Raw genomic sequence first — 14,537 nt, 5'->3', positions numbered from 1 at the left:
GTCCCGATTCCTGAAGGTCTGGGGTGGCGCATCTCTCATGCGCCACCCCAGCAGACCTTTCTAGGGTTAGCCGAGCAGAGAAAAGGTCCCTCCAGGGCTGTTGGATCCATGAGGATAGGCCAGTTCGGCATGCACAGCCTCGAATGATGCGCAACCTAAGTGGCTAGTTCAGGAGGACCCCAAAGGACTCGGCTCGTAGGCGTTCATGGGGTGCAGGCTGTACAGGTTACACATGACGACATCCGATCACTTGTCGTTGGTCGTTGGCCAGTTGGGCAGCAAAAAAATATATGAATGACCAGCCTAGGTCTGCCATTGGATGAACGCTCCAAGGCAGCAAGCTGAGATCCCCTCAGCCTGATAGAACAGAGCCGGACGGCATAGGTATATATCACGCGCTCTCATCTCGAGCGCAAAACATGTTCTGCCTCTTCGCTGTCCATCTATCCAGGACAGCGCCAACATCAAATCATCCGCAGTTGTACCATACTGCAAATCATGGGCCTTGATGACCAGAAACGTAACGCAAGGCGGCCTAACGAGCCTGTAAGAAATGTATTTGTTGTCTCTAGACCAGTTGCTAACATAGCGATAGGACACAAAGATCATTAAAAAGACAGGCAATGTGACAGGCAATACAGTGGATGGTATTACCACTGGAATACGAAATAAGGTTGGAAATGCGTTCGTGGGAGAGTCTGGGAGTATCGCTGCGAACAAGCGCGTTAGCAATGGTAACACTGGCATCGTGGTCAGGAAAGACCAAACGGGGATGAAGCGAATGGAGTACACTGGAAATATCACCGGCGACCATGTCAAGGGGTCGTCGACTGGTATCACCGATGAAGAGTAGATACTCTACCGATCTAGCTCGTTGACGCGTTCTCAACCTGCCAAGTTGGAAAGGCAAACATAGCGGTCGTATATCATATCAATGTTGTTTGTCGTGACGGGGATTCATGTAATGAACGCTATTCATGACGTCGACTGATACAGCGTTTGGTTTGCGCGTGATACTTTGGTCGCTTCCGATGTCTCATTCTGGGCCACGTTGAACATGCTGTTCCTTTTAGCTCCTTTGAAAGTTCTCGTTCTCGGACCTGTAAGACGTGTATGCTGATATTACATACTCGGTAAATGTCTCGCCAGCGGTATGGATAGTATACATCCGGGTTTCTCAAACGGATCAGCCACATCGGCGACACTTGATCACCAGATTCTAACTCCGGTGTTGATATCACTAGAATCGAGGCCAACGTCCACAGACCCAGTTTCTCTGGAGATTCCTGTCGAAAAGGGTAAGTCTGATGCCTAGTAACGCGTTAGAGATATGCACTGTTCGACTTGAAGTGATGATGCCGGCGTCAACCTCGAGAGCTCGCTCGCGACTAAAATGTGGGAGTACATTCAAGCAAAGCCTGAGTTTAAGAAGATCTCACTTACAAATCTTCTGAGAGAAATTCCGGTATTGACATTATCAGCGCGACCGCCGACCCTGATATTGCCCGTCCGCCCTGTTATATGTGCGCAACTGTTTGCATTATGCGACTGGGGAACCCCACCTGGTCCCATGCGCCTAGATTCCACCATAATTGCCGTTGCTGTAGAAGCTGTTAGCGCTTTTCTTGGCTAGTTGGTAACCGCTTGGGTCTACAACGGACGGGGTCCTGTAGAGTGTGCCTCACCGCTTTGAGACTTGAGTATCTCTTCTTGGAGCCTTGAGAAGGCGTTCCTTCTGCCCTCACCGTATATGAGCGGCATATGGACATCGAATATACCCAAAAGAGAGTACGCGAGGTCCTCTTCTCGTTTAGTTGAACGCGTATCTGCCCACGATAATCGCTCCTCAACGCTCGTCTCAAAGAGATTACCACCCTGAAGGACGCGCTTCGGTATCCTTGTTATGTTCACTATCTCCTGTAACCATGAGGATTTATCACCGATATGCTCGCCCTCGACCGAGTAGAAACCGAGGACCTTCGGGGCAACAAGTTCCTGTAATGTCCATCCGCGAGTGAACCATCGGCTGGCTTGGAAGGAGCTGGTGTCTTTGATCGATACGTCCGACATATAGACATAACATTTTGCCGCCTCTTGATACCAGCGAAACATGGAGTTGATTGCTTCTGAGAGCTCCGCGCTGCTTGATTTGTCGATGCAGCAGGTATCAACCCAGAAGTATTCTAAACCATCCTTTGCTGCTTGCTCTGCGCAGAAGACAATTTTAGTATATCCCGGTTTCCTGCGGCTTGTGCTATCTGTAATGTCTTGCAGAGCAACTCCATCTGCGATGTCCTTCAAGCTGACCTCGTCGAGATCTGACCCCCACGTATGCGAAAGAATGGCGTAAGGTGGGGTGCCATTGCCCTGGAACTCAACCAGGCTGAGATGACCGTTTCCGAAATGCAGGAGGCGCATGAAGAGCGAGATTGAGGGACCGGTGCCAGTCGACAGCTTTGTATGCGACGAAATGAGCTCGACGTGAAGCTGGGGTTTGAGGCGTCGTGCGATCAACAATCGGTCATGTAACTACAGTCGGAAGCTGGTTAATGATGACGCATTCGGACGACGGAAGAGTGATGTCGACGATAGAGGGGTGGCGATAATGGCAGACAGTAACTAGGTCAGAAGGCAAGTTCGATCAGCCTTAAACGTGGCAGCCGCCACATGCAGCCTGAGTAACCGAGCTGGTGTTACCGCAAGCCATTCGTGCCTCCCCAAGTAGACTGTTGCATTCGGCTGATTGGCTAATATGAGCGAACATCATGCTGTATGACCTCTCACCAACACGTACAACAGTTATCGACGAACTGTTCAATGAGAGCGACCTTTTGTAGCTGAGCAGAAGTCACACGAAGACGCATGCTAATAGAAACGGATGCGCAACCCAAATTCATTTGCGATACCAAGGAACGCTACGCAAAGCCTTGCGCCGGTGAAAAAGCCTATTGACCGGTAAGGAAACCTAGCTGATTTTTGCCCAATATGTTAGGTCACCATGTTGCCTAGCATCTGCCTTACACTGGTAGAGGTAAATTACTAGATTCGACCGCTCATATTGTACCCGTTGGTTTTGACGTACCCATATTAGCATAGTGCACCTGCCTACATGAGCACTAGTCTCATAGAAGTCGAATAGTGTATACTTCATCTATTCGTAGAATTCTGTTTTGTCTGTGAGCAGCGAACAATGTAACGTAATCCACGAATGCCTAACACAATGCCTGAACGGCACCTCTAAGCGCTCAGCCTCCAGCAACCACAGCCAAGCCCTCATATATCTGCCTCCTGACCCTAGAGAAAGTCGCCGCATCATTATTCCTTGGATCCAGATTACCATAAGCCCCTCCATCTATCTCAATCTGACCAGTAGCCGTCTTCCTCACAGCTACCGTGCCGTTGATGACCAATACACCCTCGCCTCTAAACTCAGCTTGCATGCCATTAGCATTCATGAGCTTCCTCAGATCAGCAAGGCGAAGGTCGCCGACATGGAAAGGTTGTGCGACGGATCGGACAGCGGTGGCCATGTTCGTAGGAACGACATCGAGAATGGGTGTGTCGTCGTTTTTGTCACTAGAGACGGGGACGGCAGGGGCGTCGAGTCGAGCTTTTTTCTTCGCAGGCGTATCCGCCTCTTCTTTGACTTCTGGCTCCAGGCTTGCAGCTGCGAGGCGACCAGTGATGGCGACGACACCCATGCCGCGAACGTTCTGCCAACGGAGGTTGCGCACCATACTGCGGCTGAGCTTGACACTCCAAGCGTTGGTATCGACACTCGCGTCGATCATAACGCCGACTGTGGGTGTGAAGACATCGATGGCATTGGCGGAATCGGTGTTTGCGTTCAGCGCTATGCGACTGATCTCTGCAAGCTCCAGGGTCTCGCCTTCCTCGCCACCCACGAAGATGAGCTTGCGAGGCTTGATAAGTGGAATAAGCTGCTGGATCGTGCGCCGGTCGTGCAGGCCTGAAAAGTCGACGAAGGCGATGCGACACCGAATTTCCAGGGCCTCCGACTCAATGATGACTTTCGAAGGACCTTCCACTTTGTCTGGATCGTCTTCTGGTTCGCTGTCCGATTCTCCGTCCTCGCCTTCTCGAGCCTCTTTGTCTTTCCGTCGTTTTTGATTGGCGTTGGCCTTGTTAGTGTCGGTGTTGTTCAGTAGGTCGTCCCACCTCCTCTTCTGGCCAACAGCATTCTCCTTCTTCGTCCCTTCACCACGAAGAGCTTCCCCAGCAGTGTTGTCTTCCTCTTCCGCGCGCGCAAAATCTTCGGGTCGGATCAGATCACCAAAGTCGTCCGCTCGACGCTTCTTGGCCTGGAACGGGAACATCTTCTCTTTTCCTTTCTTTCCTTGCACTTCATAGTCGTGGACGTTCTTGCGGCGTAAGAGTACGTTGACACCCAACTCCGCGTCTGTCATGCCAAGCTTGTTTCGTGCATGTTGAAGAGCGACGGTCGCGTTGAGGGCCTTTCCTCGGTATCCATCACCAGAGCCTTCCGAACTCTCTGACTCGGTGGATGATCGGTCGTCGACAACATCAGCGGATGTTTCGAGCATTGCTGCATTATCACCGCCCATGGTAGTTTGCCGTTGTCTCTGGCCGGCAAGGAACTGCTGATAAAGCGGAACCTCGTCTCCCTCGAGTGCGACTGTCCGTATAGTATTGAGCGGCGCTTGATCGCCCGCGGCGTCGACTATGGTTGTAGAAGGAGCGTCCTGCCCTGGCGAAGCGTTGCGCTGGTTCCACAGTTCCCAGAGATATCGGCCGAGACCCTTCTTCTGAGCGCCCAGTTGGCCAGCTCTTTCAGTGAGGATGACCAAGTTCTTTTCGTCGGCCGCCAGGCTTCGAATAGCATCTTTAGAGAATCCCCACTCGAGCGTCGCATCACTTGCTAGTATCACTCGCGGTCCATTGGCGCCTAGCATCCTAGCTACGCGGGTCTTGCGCTCAACCAGTGTGATATGTTTGAAGTCGAACGGGACTCTGGCGCGGTCTTCCTCTTTGCCGCTTTTGTTCCTCCGATCTTGATCCGCAGCGCTGGCTTCAAACTCCTTCACGATGCCCTCCTCCATCCATTCCAACATACTGCGTACGTATCGCATTGTTGCACCACCCGTTCGACTCGCAAGATAGACTTTTGCGCTTTGTAGTGAACCGCCCCCTTCCGCGTTTGTTGCCTCCCGCTCCCATGTTTCCTCAAGAAGATAGGCCAGTTCCAGTATACGAGCACTCGAGTCTGAGGGGATCAAGACGGTTCCGCCCTTGGCCACTGTGTCTTGAATCATCTCGAGGAGGGCCTCGTCTCGCTTGTTGGGCGATCTAGCCACCTTGACCATACTGGTGTTTTTGCTGCTGCAGATCAAGGCAGTTGGACGGCGCAACTGCTCCAGAACTTCAGAGCCACCAGTGCCAGGCCCTCCGAGCCAAGCAGCTCCGGAGAGGACATGCTCTCTGGCTTGGTTCCAGTCGACGGCATAGACGACCGACTCCATTCCATGCTGTATATGCCATATTGAACCTCCCAACGTGTGTCCAGCGCTGTATGCGGTAATGGTGAGACCATTGAGCGGAGGCGAATGCGGCGAAGGGATGGGTTGATGCGGTTGGGAATATCGAAGCGGATTTATGCGCGCGAAGTAATCGGCAATCTCTTGCGACGTAGGCGCCTGGAGAAGAATGTTGGGATTCTTTCCACCCGTGAGCGCCGAAGAGAAGGAGTATGCGGACTCGCTGAGAGCTTCGGTGGGGATAATGGACGAGGCGAGCGGCGTGGATTCGTACAGGTCTTGGAGCAGCGTCCGGCCGAGCGATATGACGGGGTTGGTCGCGTAGACGGGGATTCGCGTGAACAGAGGGAAGTTCTTGCAGCAGTGGACGTAGGCTCCGAGATGCGCAGTGGTCGCGTGAGTAAGCAGGATGAATGAGAGGGTGGGGACATGTCTGCAGTATCTGAATTAGTCATCGTGTATGTATCGTGTATTGCTATATAGCGACTTTGCTACCCGCTGCCCGTGTTTCCCAGGCGCGTGCAGCACATATGAACAGCCCATACTTCAGCTGTGCTCCACATCGCGTTCGCAGCCAGATCAAGGACCTACCTCTCTATCTCTTGGAGCTTCTCTACACTGAAATCTTCATCCCAGCCAACATCGATCAAGATTTGTATGCCTCCATCGAACTCCAGCAACGACTGCGACGCGGGTGAGGAGCTCTGTGCGCCCAGTAGGGGCGTGAAGTTGAACATAGTTGCAGCCGCTACTCAGTGTGATTTAGGCGACTCTAAGTCTCTGTACGCATGGTGTTCGCACGCTGGTTGATATGGTGAGGCGGTGATGTTGTCTCGTTAGTTGATGCTTGAGCAGTGACAACATGGCCGAACGCGTCTAAGCGCGTCGGAGCTCGGGGACCAATTGATCCGCGCGTCTGATTTCAGATCACGTGAACATTACCACCCTGCTGTCCGTACCACGAAAAGGCACCACGAGCGACGTACCGCCTACCTCATAACAATTTGCAAAGTGGGCGATACAAGCTGCTGTTTTTGGAGCTACGACACAATACCTGCTGCGGCAGAGCTCGTCAATCACCTAGGTAAGCCCGAAACACATCCACCCAACCCTCGCAGCAGCACCTGCCGCTAGAAGCATTTCTACACCCACATCGTTTCCGTCTACTGGGTTTGTTTTGGTGTGGTTCATTAGCTCCTGCCTATGGTATGCAACTTGTACTGCAGGTCGACCCTGGAAGAGTCAAGCAGGCCCCGCCGCATACGTGTTCGCAGACAGCGGCAACAAACAGTCCCGTACTTTTCGAATTTAGTCGATCACCCGCCCGCGCCTGCATCCGCTGGGATATCTAGGGAGCCGTGGTTTCCTTATGGTAAGCAAACATGCACTGTCTCGGCCAGGTAGAAGTCTTGTGAGGGCGTTACGAGGCACACCGAACACTATCAGGATATAATTGTGAGTAGCAACTCGGAATCTTCGTATGAGGCTGCAAATGAAGTCGCGTTAGCATCCAAGGCGGAACTTCGGAACGAGACCGGCATGCAAAGCACTCAGCCCGCGCCACAAACATGCAGGAGTCGCACTGCGCATTCAACAAACCTCATCCTGGCTCATGTACAGCAGACACGGGTGGCCTCCAGGACAAGAACACGTCTGATCATCTCCTGATATTGTACCCACGCAAGTACCGGACAAGACGTCATGACAGATGTCAAACGGAATGGTCGGTAGTTTTCACGAACCGTTCATGGAACCCTAGATACTACTACTGCGAGTCGCCCAACTCCAGGCCAGACATGTTTTGATCATGGCTCAACACTTGCTGCATATGCAGCCGTCTGCACCTGTTGTCTGCGTCAATAGTGTTGGCGAATGGGACGGGAAGTGACCCCGCAGCCAAAGCACGCCGCTAAGGTCCTTATGCAAGTCATTCGCCTGTCCCCTTCGGCTGCATACGTCCGTCATTTTCGTTACGCAAAAACGGGCTAACAACGGTCAGCCATCGGGGCGCCGCTATCACCACGCAGGGACAATTGTCTGACCCATCTTTCTTAAGTTCATCTGATCTCTGTGTCGGTTGTCAGAATACTGTGCAATAAGTCGTGTGCTACGTCATGCACTCGTCGAGACGGGCATTTACTTCAGAGAAGACCACTGCTGATTCCAAATTGGGGACGGTAAGATCGAGAATGGGAACTAGGCTCCACCTTGCGATGAGACGGCGGGTCCGAGACATGATACTTTTCATCGAATCATGCCAAATGAGGAGCTTCGACAACTTGATTCACGGTCATCTGCCGGTGGTGGGTCTAGGCACTTGCGAGCGGTTGTCGAAGAACGCCGTAGCATGCTGCCCAAATCACATTTCGACGCGATTCAAGACTGCAAAAACCTTGGTCTTTGAGAGCATGCCTGACCATCTCGTCACGCAAGGAGAGGCGGCTTGTTATCAGGCTCTGCACTCGAGTCCGTCAAAGCTTTCGGCTGGGACCGAAGTCAGGGTACTGCGGAAACCCGCCCTGGAGCCAGCTTTGGGAGCGTGCCTTTGTGCCCGTCGTCCCGCTCCGGCCGCAAAGTAACCAGATCCTCAGCACGCAGGGAAGTCCACCGTGCGACACCACGGTTTCGAAAGCACGAAGCCCAAAAAGCGGAAGCCCTTGCTTGAGAATTGACATCTATACTGCTCGCGAAAAAAATGCCCAACCCAACGACAAAATATTGCAGTGCTCGGATCGCGACCTGCTGATAGGCTTACCAATTGCGGGGAGGGTGTATGCGAGCTTATGACATCTCAAACAAACTTTGGCCGGCCGTTAATCGCTGGACCTACCAGACGCTGCTGTCATTATTGTGATGATCTTCAGGCCTCGCAATCCCTGACGTGCCAGGTGTGGCTTGATGCTGGAAACACTCGATGCGGCCTGGTCGGGATGTCAGCATGTTAAGATCGTCTTGCCGGCTGCGCTCAATAACTCTCTATAACCAGATGACAAGGTCCGATTCGACCGGATCGCAAAGGTGGAGAAGTAGTGTCGTCAGGTCACACACACAAGACATCGCGGAGATGTAGCACGATGGGCTGGGCATCCTAGCGTGGGGCTGATTATCGGCTAGGGGCGCCTCAAGTATCGCGTACCGACTAGCCATTTGCGTGCGCGGCCGTGAAATGATGGCGTTTGTGTGGTGATGGTGGATAGCACATGGAGCAATTCAAATACATGGCGAACCGGATCTGATTGTCAGCGATTGAGCGATCAAAGTAGTGCGTCGCCGGGAAAGGTGTCCTACGGCGTTTGCACAAGACCTGCTGCTGATCCTGAATTGTCCGCCTTGAGCTGAAGACGGTGCAGCCAACGAGATCTGAGGAGTGGCTAGGCCTGCGAACCAAGATATGAAGCCGCTCGAAAGCGATTCATGCACCATTCGATACATACACTAGGAACATCACGTTTCAATGCTCCACGAGGTTTACAGCCTCCAGACGACTTAGCGCTCACACCGGCGACTGTTCACGAAGCCAACTGCAGCCCTCGCTACGTCTTGGGTTGTCGTCAACACTGTCCTTCGCCTGCCCGGTGCTTCAAATCGAGCGTCGGCCTACTCACTGTTTTAAGTCGACGGCGGCCCAGGGCGATGGTTACAGCGGGACCAGTGGACTCGTTCTAGGATTATCCTCCATTACCATCATTAGAGGCGAATTGGTGTCGTCGCTGCGACGCTACTTGAACACACTATATCCTCTCGCCTTTACCTTGCTGCGCAACCCGGTTCGAAGCTATCCAGGCTGCACATTAATACCTAGCGACAAATCCCACTCGTTCAAGCAGATCTCCTCTCACACACTTTCTGTCGCTTCTCCGCACGCCCACGCTACTTACAACCCCCCTGGGTGTACGACATCGACATCGACCGCTTACCCCGTTCCAATTCCAACATAACTGGCTTTCGCCCACCCCTGCTCTCGCACCGGGTCTGTGTTCAGCTCAGCCGTTCATCTCGGAACGACGCAGTTTTGCCGTTAGTTCCACCCAGATCCTATTGGACGTTCCGCGGACGCCCACGACTCGCTAAAGACGCATTCCCCCGCTCTCACGCAACCTACCGTGCGATCGCTCGAGGCATCAGGAGCGGACCGCTTGGACCCCTCTGCGACACTCTGCTCTACTCTCGTTGGAACAGCTGCCGCGTCGTTCTACCACTTGTACTATTCTGCTTAGCATTGAACGGCAGAAGTACAAGATACCCCCTGGTTGCCACTCGTTGCATTGAATCGTTCTCGGCTCCGACGCATCTAGAGGAACATCACTCTTTCGTGTTACCACTCGCGCGCAGAACGGACTGGACACCCAATGCGCGCTTCTTCGCACCAGTAGTCCAACAACCTTCCCAACTCTGGCTCGAATGATCTCGACCGTTTCCTTCGGCCCTTCGCCGCCAGGCGCTCGCAACCGCTTGAGCACAAGCTCATCGCCCCAGCCCTCCATGTCGTCCGCTAGCGACTCCCCGTTTACCACTCCCAACTTCGATTCGAACATATTTAGCCCGTCGGAATCACAATCAGAGGAGCGATCAGATGTACGAACGGGTTCCCTCGAAGTAGTACCCAAGGTGGAAGAGACGGAACTTCAGTTGGCCGATGTCAAGGAAGAGGCGTCTCCGGAAGACACACCCATCTCCCCAACCGAACCTGTACGGATTCGCCGCGCCCGCGGCCGACCCAGGATACACCCTCCTCGCTCACCTACCACTCTTGCTAAGCAAGCAAAAGCCCGATCGAAGACGGGGTGCACAACATGTCGGAAAAGGAAGAAGAAGTGCGACGAGACCAAGCCATTCTGTAATTGTGCCCTGGCATCGTGATCATGGAACAGGTACTAATGCTGTCCAGGCCTGTCGTGTCAGAAGAACAACATCCATTGCGAAGGCTACAAGCCCGTCGAAATCTGGAAGAGTGGAAAGGAACGGGCTGCAGAAGGTATGTGGTCTTGCATTGCGTGTTTGCTTTTTGGTAGTGGGCCAAGCTAACCTTCCAACAGCTCGGAAGCGAAGTTCGGATGTCAAGTTCGACCTCCCGCCTCTCATGGAAGGAGTCGAAAATGATCTTGACCGTCAGCTTTTGCAACATTTCTCCAGCAGAGCGAGTGCTGTCCTAACGTTACACGGGGACAAGTCGTCGAACCCCTTCACCAAGATCCTATTGCCCATGGCACTTCAACACGAAGGCCTGATGCACTCCGTGCTGTGCCTGTCGGCCTCTCACATGTACTCGGTCACTCCACTACAGGAGTACGAGGACAGGCAGGTCTTTCACCGGGGCAAGGCTTTGCAGCTTCTCAAGCACGACATTGAACGGCAAAAAGCTGGTGAAGGTGGTGTAATGGTCTACGAGGACTCTAACGTTGCTCAGATATTACTGCATCTTCTGCATTCCATCTGCGATGGTAACACTTCCGGCGAATACCGGATGCACATGATAGCAGCAAAACAGATCGCCATGACACAGAAGTCTTCCAACCCCGAGTTCCAGACCCTGTTCGACGAATTCTTCTACTACCACTGGATCGCCAGTCAGATCACCTCCCTTGACGGCACCGAGGTTCCCATGATGGACGACTTCAACCTCCCTTTCAAGATCAGCCCGGAGACCGCGGGATTGATCGGTGTTTCTGACGGACTCTTCGGCTTCATATCCAAGATCAGCAACCTGCGACGAAAAATACGCAGTCGCATTGACGACAAAGAGGAGCCTGTCATGGACTACGAGGCATTACTCGCCGCCCATGCCATCGACGCCGGCCTCCGCGGATGGGTATGCCCCCATCCACCCGGATCTCCGCGCTACACCATCTCGATGCTCTATCGCCAGGCAACCTGGGTCTATCTCTACCGCACAACGAAAGACTCGAAGCCACACCCATTCATCAAGAGCGCCGTCGACGACGGCATCCGATACATCAACGAACTGCCAGCGGAAGGGTGGGTCCAAAGTAACGTTCTACTTCCCCTGTTCTTGATCGGGTGCGCGGCATTCGAGGAAGAGCAGCGTGTGGAGATCAACCGGGCGTTCAACGGCCTCATTGCCTGCACAGGCCTAGGCAACATCGGCTTCGCGAAAGAAGTCGTCGACCAGGTTTGGGAGCTGATGTCATCCCCCGACCCAGAGGTGCAAAAGGAGAGCTGGGATTGGGAGAGGCTGATAAAACTCCGGGGCTGGGACTTTCTCGCTACGTGAGCCCTGCAGGACGCACGAAAGAGTTTTTCTTTGCCAACACTCGGATTGTGAACGTTCCGCATGGGATCTTCACTCACCAATTTCGGCTCATCACCATAGGAGAGTCGTTATCACGTCGCTTGTTGGCTTGGTCGGCGTGGGACTCGGGTCCTTGCGCACGGCTCTCATGGCGATGCCACAGCGTCGGCATGTGGAGGTACAACACGACCTTTGAGGTTCAGACTTGGCATTTAGGGTTCCTTATTCAATCGGTGTTTCTACGGGCGCAAAAAGGAGTCATGATATCTGGTGGGTCGTCGGAGGGCGGTTTACAAGGCTCGGACCGGCAACGACGCACTACGGCCTCACGATTAGGTTGCATTGGCTGGGTGTGCTCCCGACGGTATTGTGTTATTGGTATGGGAAAACGGCACTGCATGTCTTCGCATTTACTTCGGATTGGATTTTTCATGGGGCACAGTTTTGTTCTTGGCAATGTTTTGTCTCGCACACAGCCCGTGTGTTCAGCCGGGCGGCGTTTGGCTTTGGGCGGTGCATGTCAGATCGCGATGCACTCAACCCTGCATGGGCGAGGCATGCTCGTACACATGGCATTGCAGCACTTGTTGAAATAGGTCCGATAGCAGGCCGGCATTCCCTTATTTCTCAGTACGATGACGACACGTATATATGCAGGTAGCCTCACGGCACAGAAACGCACGCTGGTATCCACTCCGCTCACAGAGCTCTCATCGCAACGTCGCAGGGAACGCATGGCTTAATGGGCGATCACGATCTGCCTCGGTGATAAGGTGAGGAGCTATAGTGCGGCGCTGGTGCACACGGTAACCGTAAGCACCAACCGTGCCACAGCATCTAGATTCCTGCGGGCACGTTCTTCCTCCAATCCGCTTACCAGCAATCAAACGCTTTGGCGAGCTTCCTCCGCGACCTCGTTGGAACGAACTCATCGCCTGGCGTCGCTATGGGATTCATGACTCGAGCGCGCAGCATGCAGCCACAACTCAGAAAGTCCATGTGCATATAACCGGGCGATGATCATCAACATCTTTTCAGAAGCGAGTAAAGTAAGCATCCACATTGAAAAGAGTTATCATCCATCGCACTGCCGGAGCCCACTGTAAAGCGACACAAGCCGTTAGGCAGATCGGCCCAGGGTACCAGGTTCAAAAAACGGCATGCGTGGGGTGTTGTCGCACATCTCTTTGTCGCGGCTTGGGAGGGCGGTTACGGTTACGTTCGTCCGGCCCAAACCCGCATCCGATGGGACCGGTACACTTTCCCCAGCGGCGCAATGACGAACGTTGATACCAGCTATGCGGATTCAACAGCGACAAAGCAGGAAAGCCACGGCACGCCATCGGTCCTTCTGACCTGGACGATCTGGAATGCAACCCCCCACGCTTCTTAGGCAGAGTTGGGGGGTATAATCCGAAAGGCCCGGTGGGAGGGTCTGAATATATAGCCTGATTCGAGGGAACGCGCCGTCGGTACCTGACACTAGGTCTCAATGGATGGACGAGAGGAGCAGAGAGCATGGTCCTGAGACGATGTCGATTTCTTTTCATGGTTCAATGTAGGACCGATGTCGTGAAATCTTGCGCGACGTTGCGCACATGGCCTGACACCCAGTCGCGTGGGTTACTTAACGTCACAGATCGAGGGTATACGTAGTCACACACGCAAGGCGAACATCGAGAGGGCAATTTCTGACACCTTCCGTCATCTATTCCAGCCTGACCCGATGTCCCCTACAACCACATGATCGAGGATGCAGGTCACCCAACTATAGGATTTGCTAAGGTAGACTATAGCTAAGATACTAGGCCGCTTTATACTAGCGCGTATATATAGAATTATATTTAGATTATAATTTAAAACTAAACTCTTTTACCTCTTACTTACTTACTTACTTACTACTTACTAACTAACTAACTACTATAGTACTATATAGCTTTATAAGTAAAACTATTAAAAAGCTATTTTAATATATTTTAAAAGCTTTTTAATAACATATAAAATAATTATAAGTAATACTTAGCCTTTACTACTTTACTTCTAAGTTACTTTAGCTATAAATTTAATAACTAAAACTAGCTTATAGTTAACTTTAGTAAGATTATCTACTACTATAAAAAGTTTAGCGTGCTATATAAAGTAAGTTATATTAAAATACTTTTATATTACTTTTTAAACACTTTCTAATAATATATAAAAAAAAATAAAGTTCTATAATTTTATTTATACTTACCTTTTTAATATCTATAAGTTTTATAAAGTAGTACTTTTAAAAAATAAAAAAAGTAGACTAAACTAGAGAGTTATTACTTTTACTAAGTATAAGTATTAAAATACTATTATAATACTTTTAAAAAGCTTTCTAATAATATATAGAATAGTATAATAGACTCTAGATTAAGTATAACTATATTCTTACTAAGTGTTAAGCTACTACTAAAGCTACTACTCTAGCTTACTAATAAGCTTTTATAATAGTTAAGAAGTTAAAGCTAATTTTAAAATTAACTAGTAGTTATAAAAAAAAGATAAGTAGATTAAAATACTATTTAAATACTATTTAAAAGCTTTTTAACTATACTTTATAGTTTAACTTTAAGTAAATAATAAGTATTATACTTACTACTAGTTATATTATACTTTACTCTATTTATATAAAGAAGTATAGAACTAATAGTAAAAGTAAAAATACTAAAATATACTTTAAATACTTTACTAATACTTTTTAGTTTACTACTTTAAGTATAAGAGAGATAGGTTTAGTAATAGAA

At 51.1% G+C, this 14,537-nt stretch overlaps 4 protein-coding genes across 4 annotated transcripts; 2 read left to right on the top strand and 2 right to left on the bottom strand.

Moving 5' to 3' along the window:
* Positions 1-498: 498 nt before the first annotated feature.
* On the top strand, positions 499-853 carry J4E85_004223 (uncharacterized protein; the record flags this gene model as incomplete). The annotated part of the gene is made up of 2 exons (XM_051468484.1): positions 499-546; positions 596-853. 2 exons carry the CDS (start codon positions 499-501, stop codon positions 851-853), a joined length of 306 nt encoding a protein of 101 aa, XP_051328076.1.
* A 797-nt stretch (positions 854-1,650) lies between these two features.
* On the bottom strand, positions 1,651-2,418 carry J4E85_004222 (uncharacterized protein; the record flags this gene model as incomplete). Its single annotated transcript, XM_051468483.1, has 1 exon — positions 1,651-2,418. The coding sequence occupies one exon, from the start codon at positions 2,416-2,418 to the stop codon at positions 1,651-1,653; it is 768 nt and encodes a 255-aa protein (XP_051328075.1).
* Positions 2,419-3,245: 827 nt separating this feature from the next.
* Positions 3,246-6,253, bottom strand: J4E85_004221 (uncharacterized protein; the record flags this gene model as incomplete). The annotated part of the gene is made up of 2 exons (XM_051468482.1): positions 3,246-5,949; positions 6,108-6,253. 2 exons carry the CDS (start codon positions 6,251-6,253, stop codon positions 3,246-3,248), a joined length of 2,850 nt encoding a protein of 949 aa, XP_051328074.1.
* Positions 6,254-9,917: 3,664 nt separating this feature from the next.
* On the top strand, positions 9,918-11,748 carry J4E85_004220 (uncharacterized protein; the record flags this gene model as incomplete). Its single annotated transcript, XM_051468481.1, has 3 exons — positions 9,918-10,353; positions 10,405-10,491; positions 10,553-11,748. 3 exons carry the CDS (start codon positions 9,918-9,920, stop codon positions 11,746-11,748), a joined length of 1,719 nt encoding a protein of 572 aa, XP_051328073.1.
* Positions 11,749-14,537: the final 2,789 nt, after the last annotated feature.

The sequence above is a fragment of the Alternaria conjuncta genome (genome assembly GCF_024043145.1).
Source record: "Alternaria conjuncta strain BMP 0040 chromosome Unknown scaffold_5, whole genome shotgun sequence".
Lineage (NCBI taxonomy): Eukaryota > Fungi > Ascomycota > Dothideomycetes > Pleosporales > Pleosporaceae > Alternaria > Alternaria conjuncta.
The sequence above is the reverse complement of the archived record's forward strand: the minus strand, read 5'-3'. Positions and strand labels throughout refer to the sequence as shown.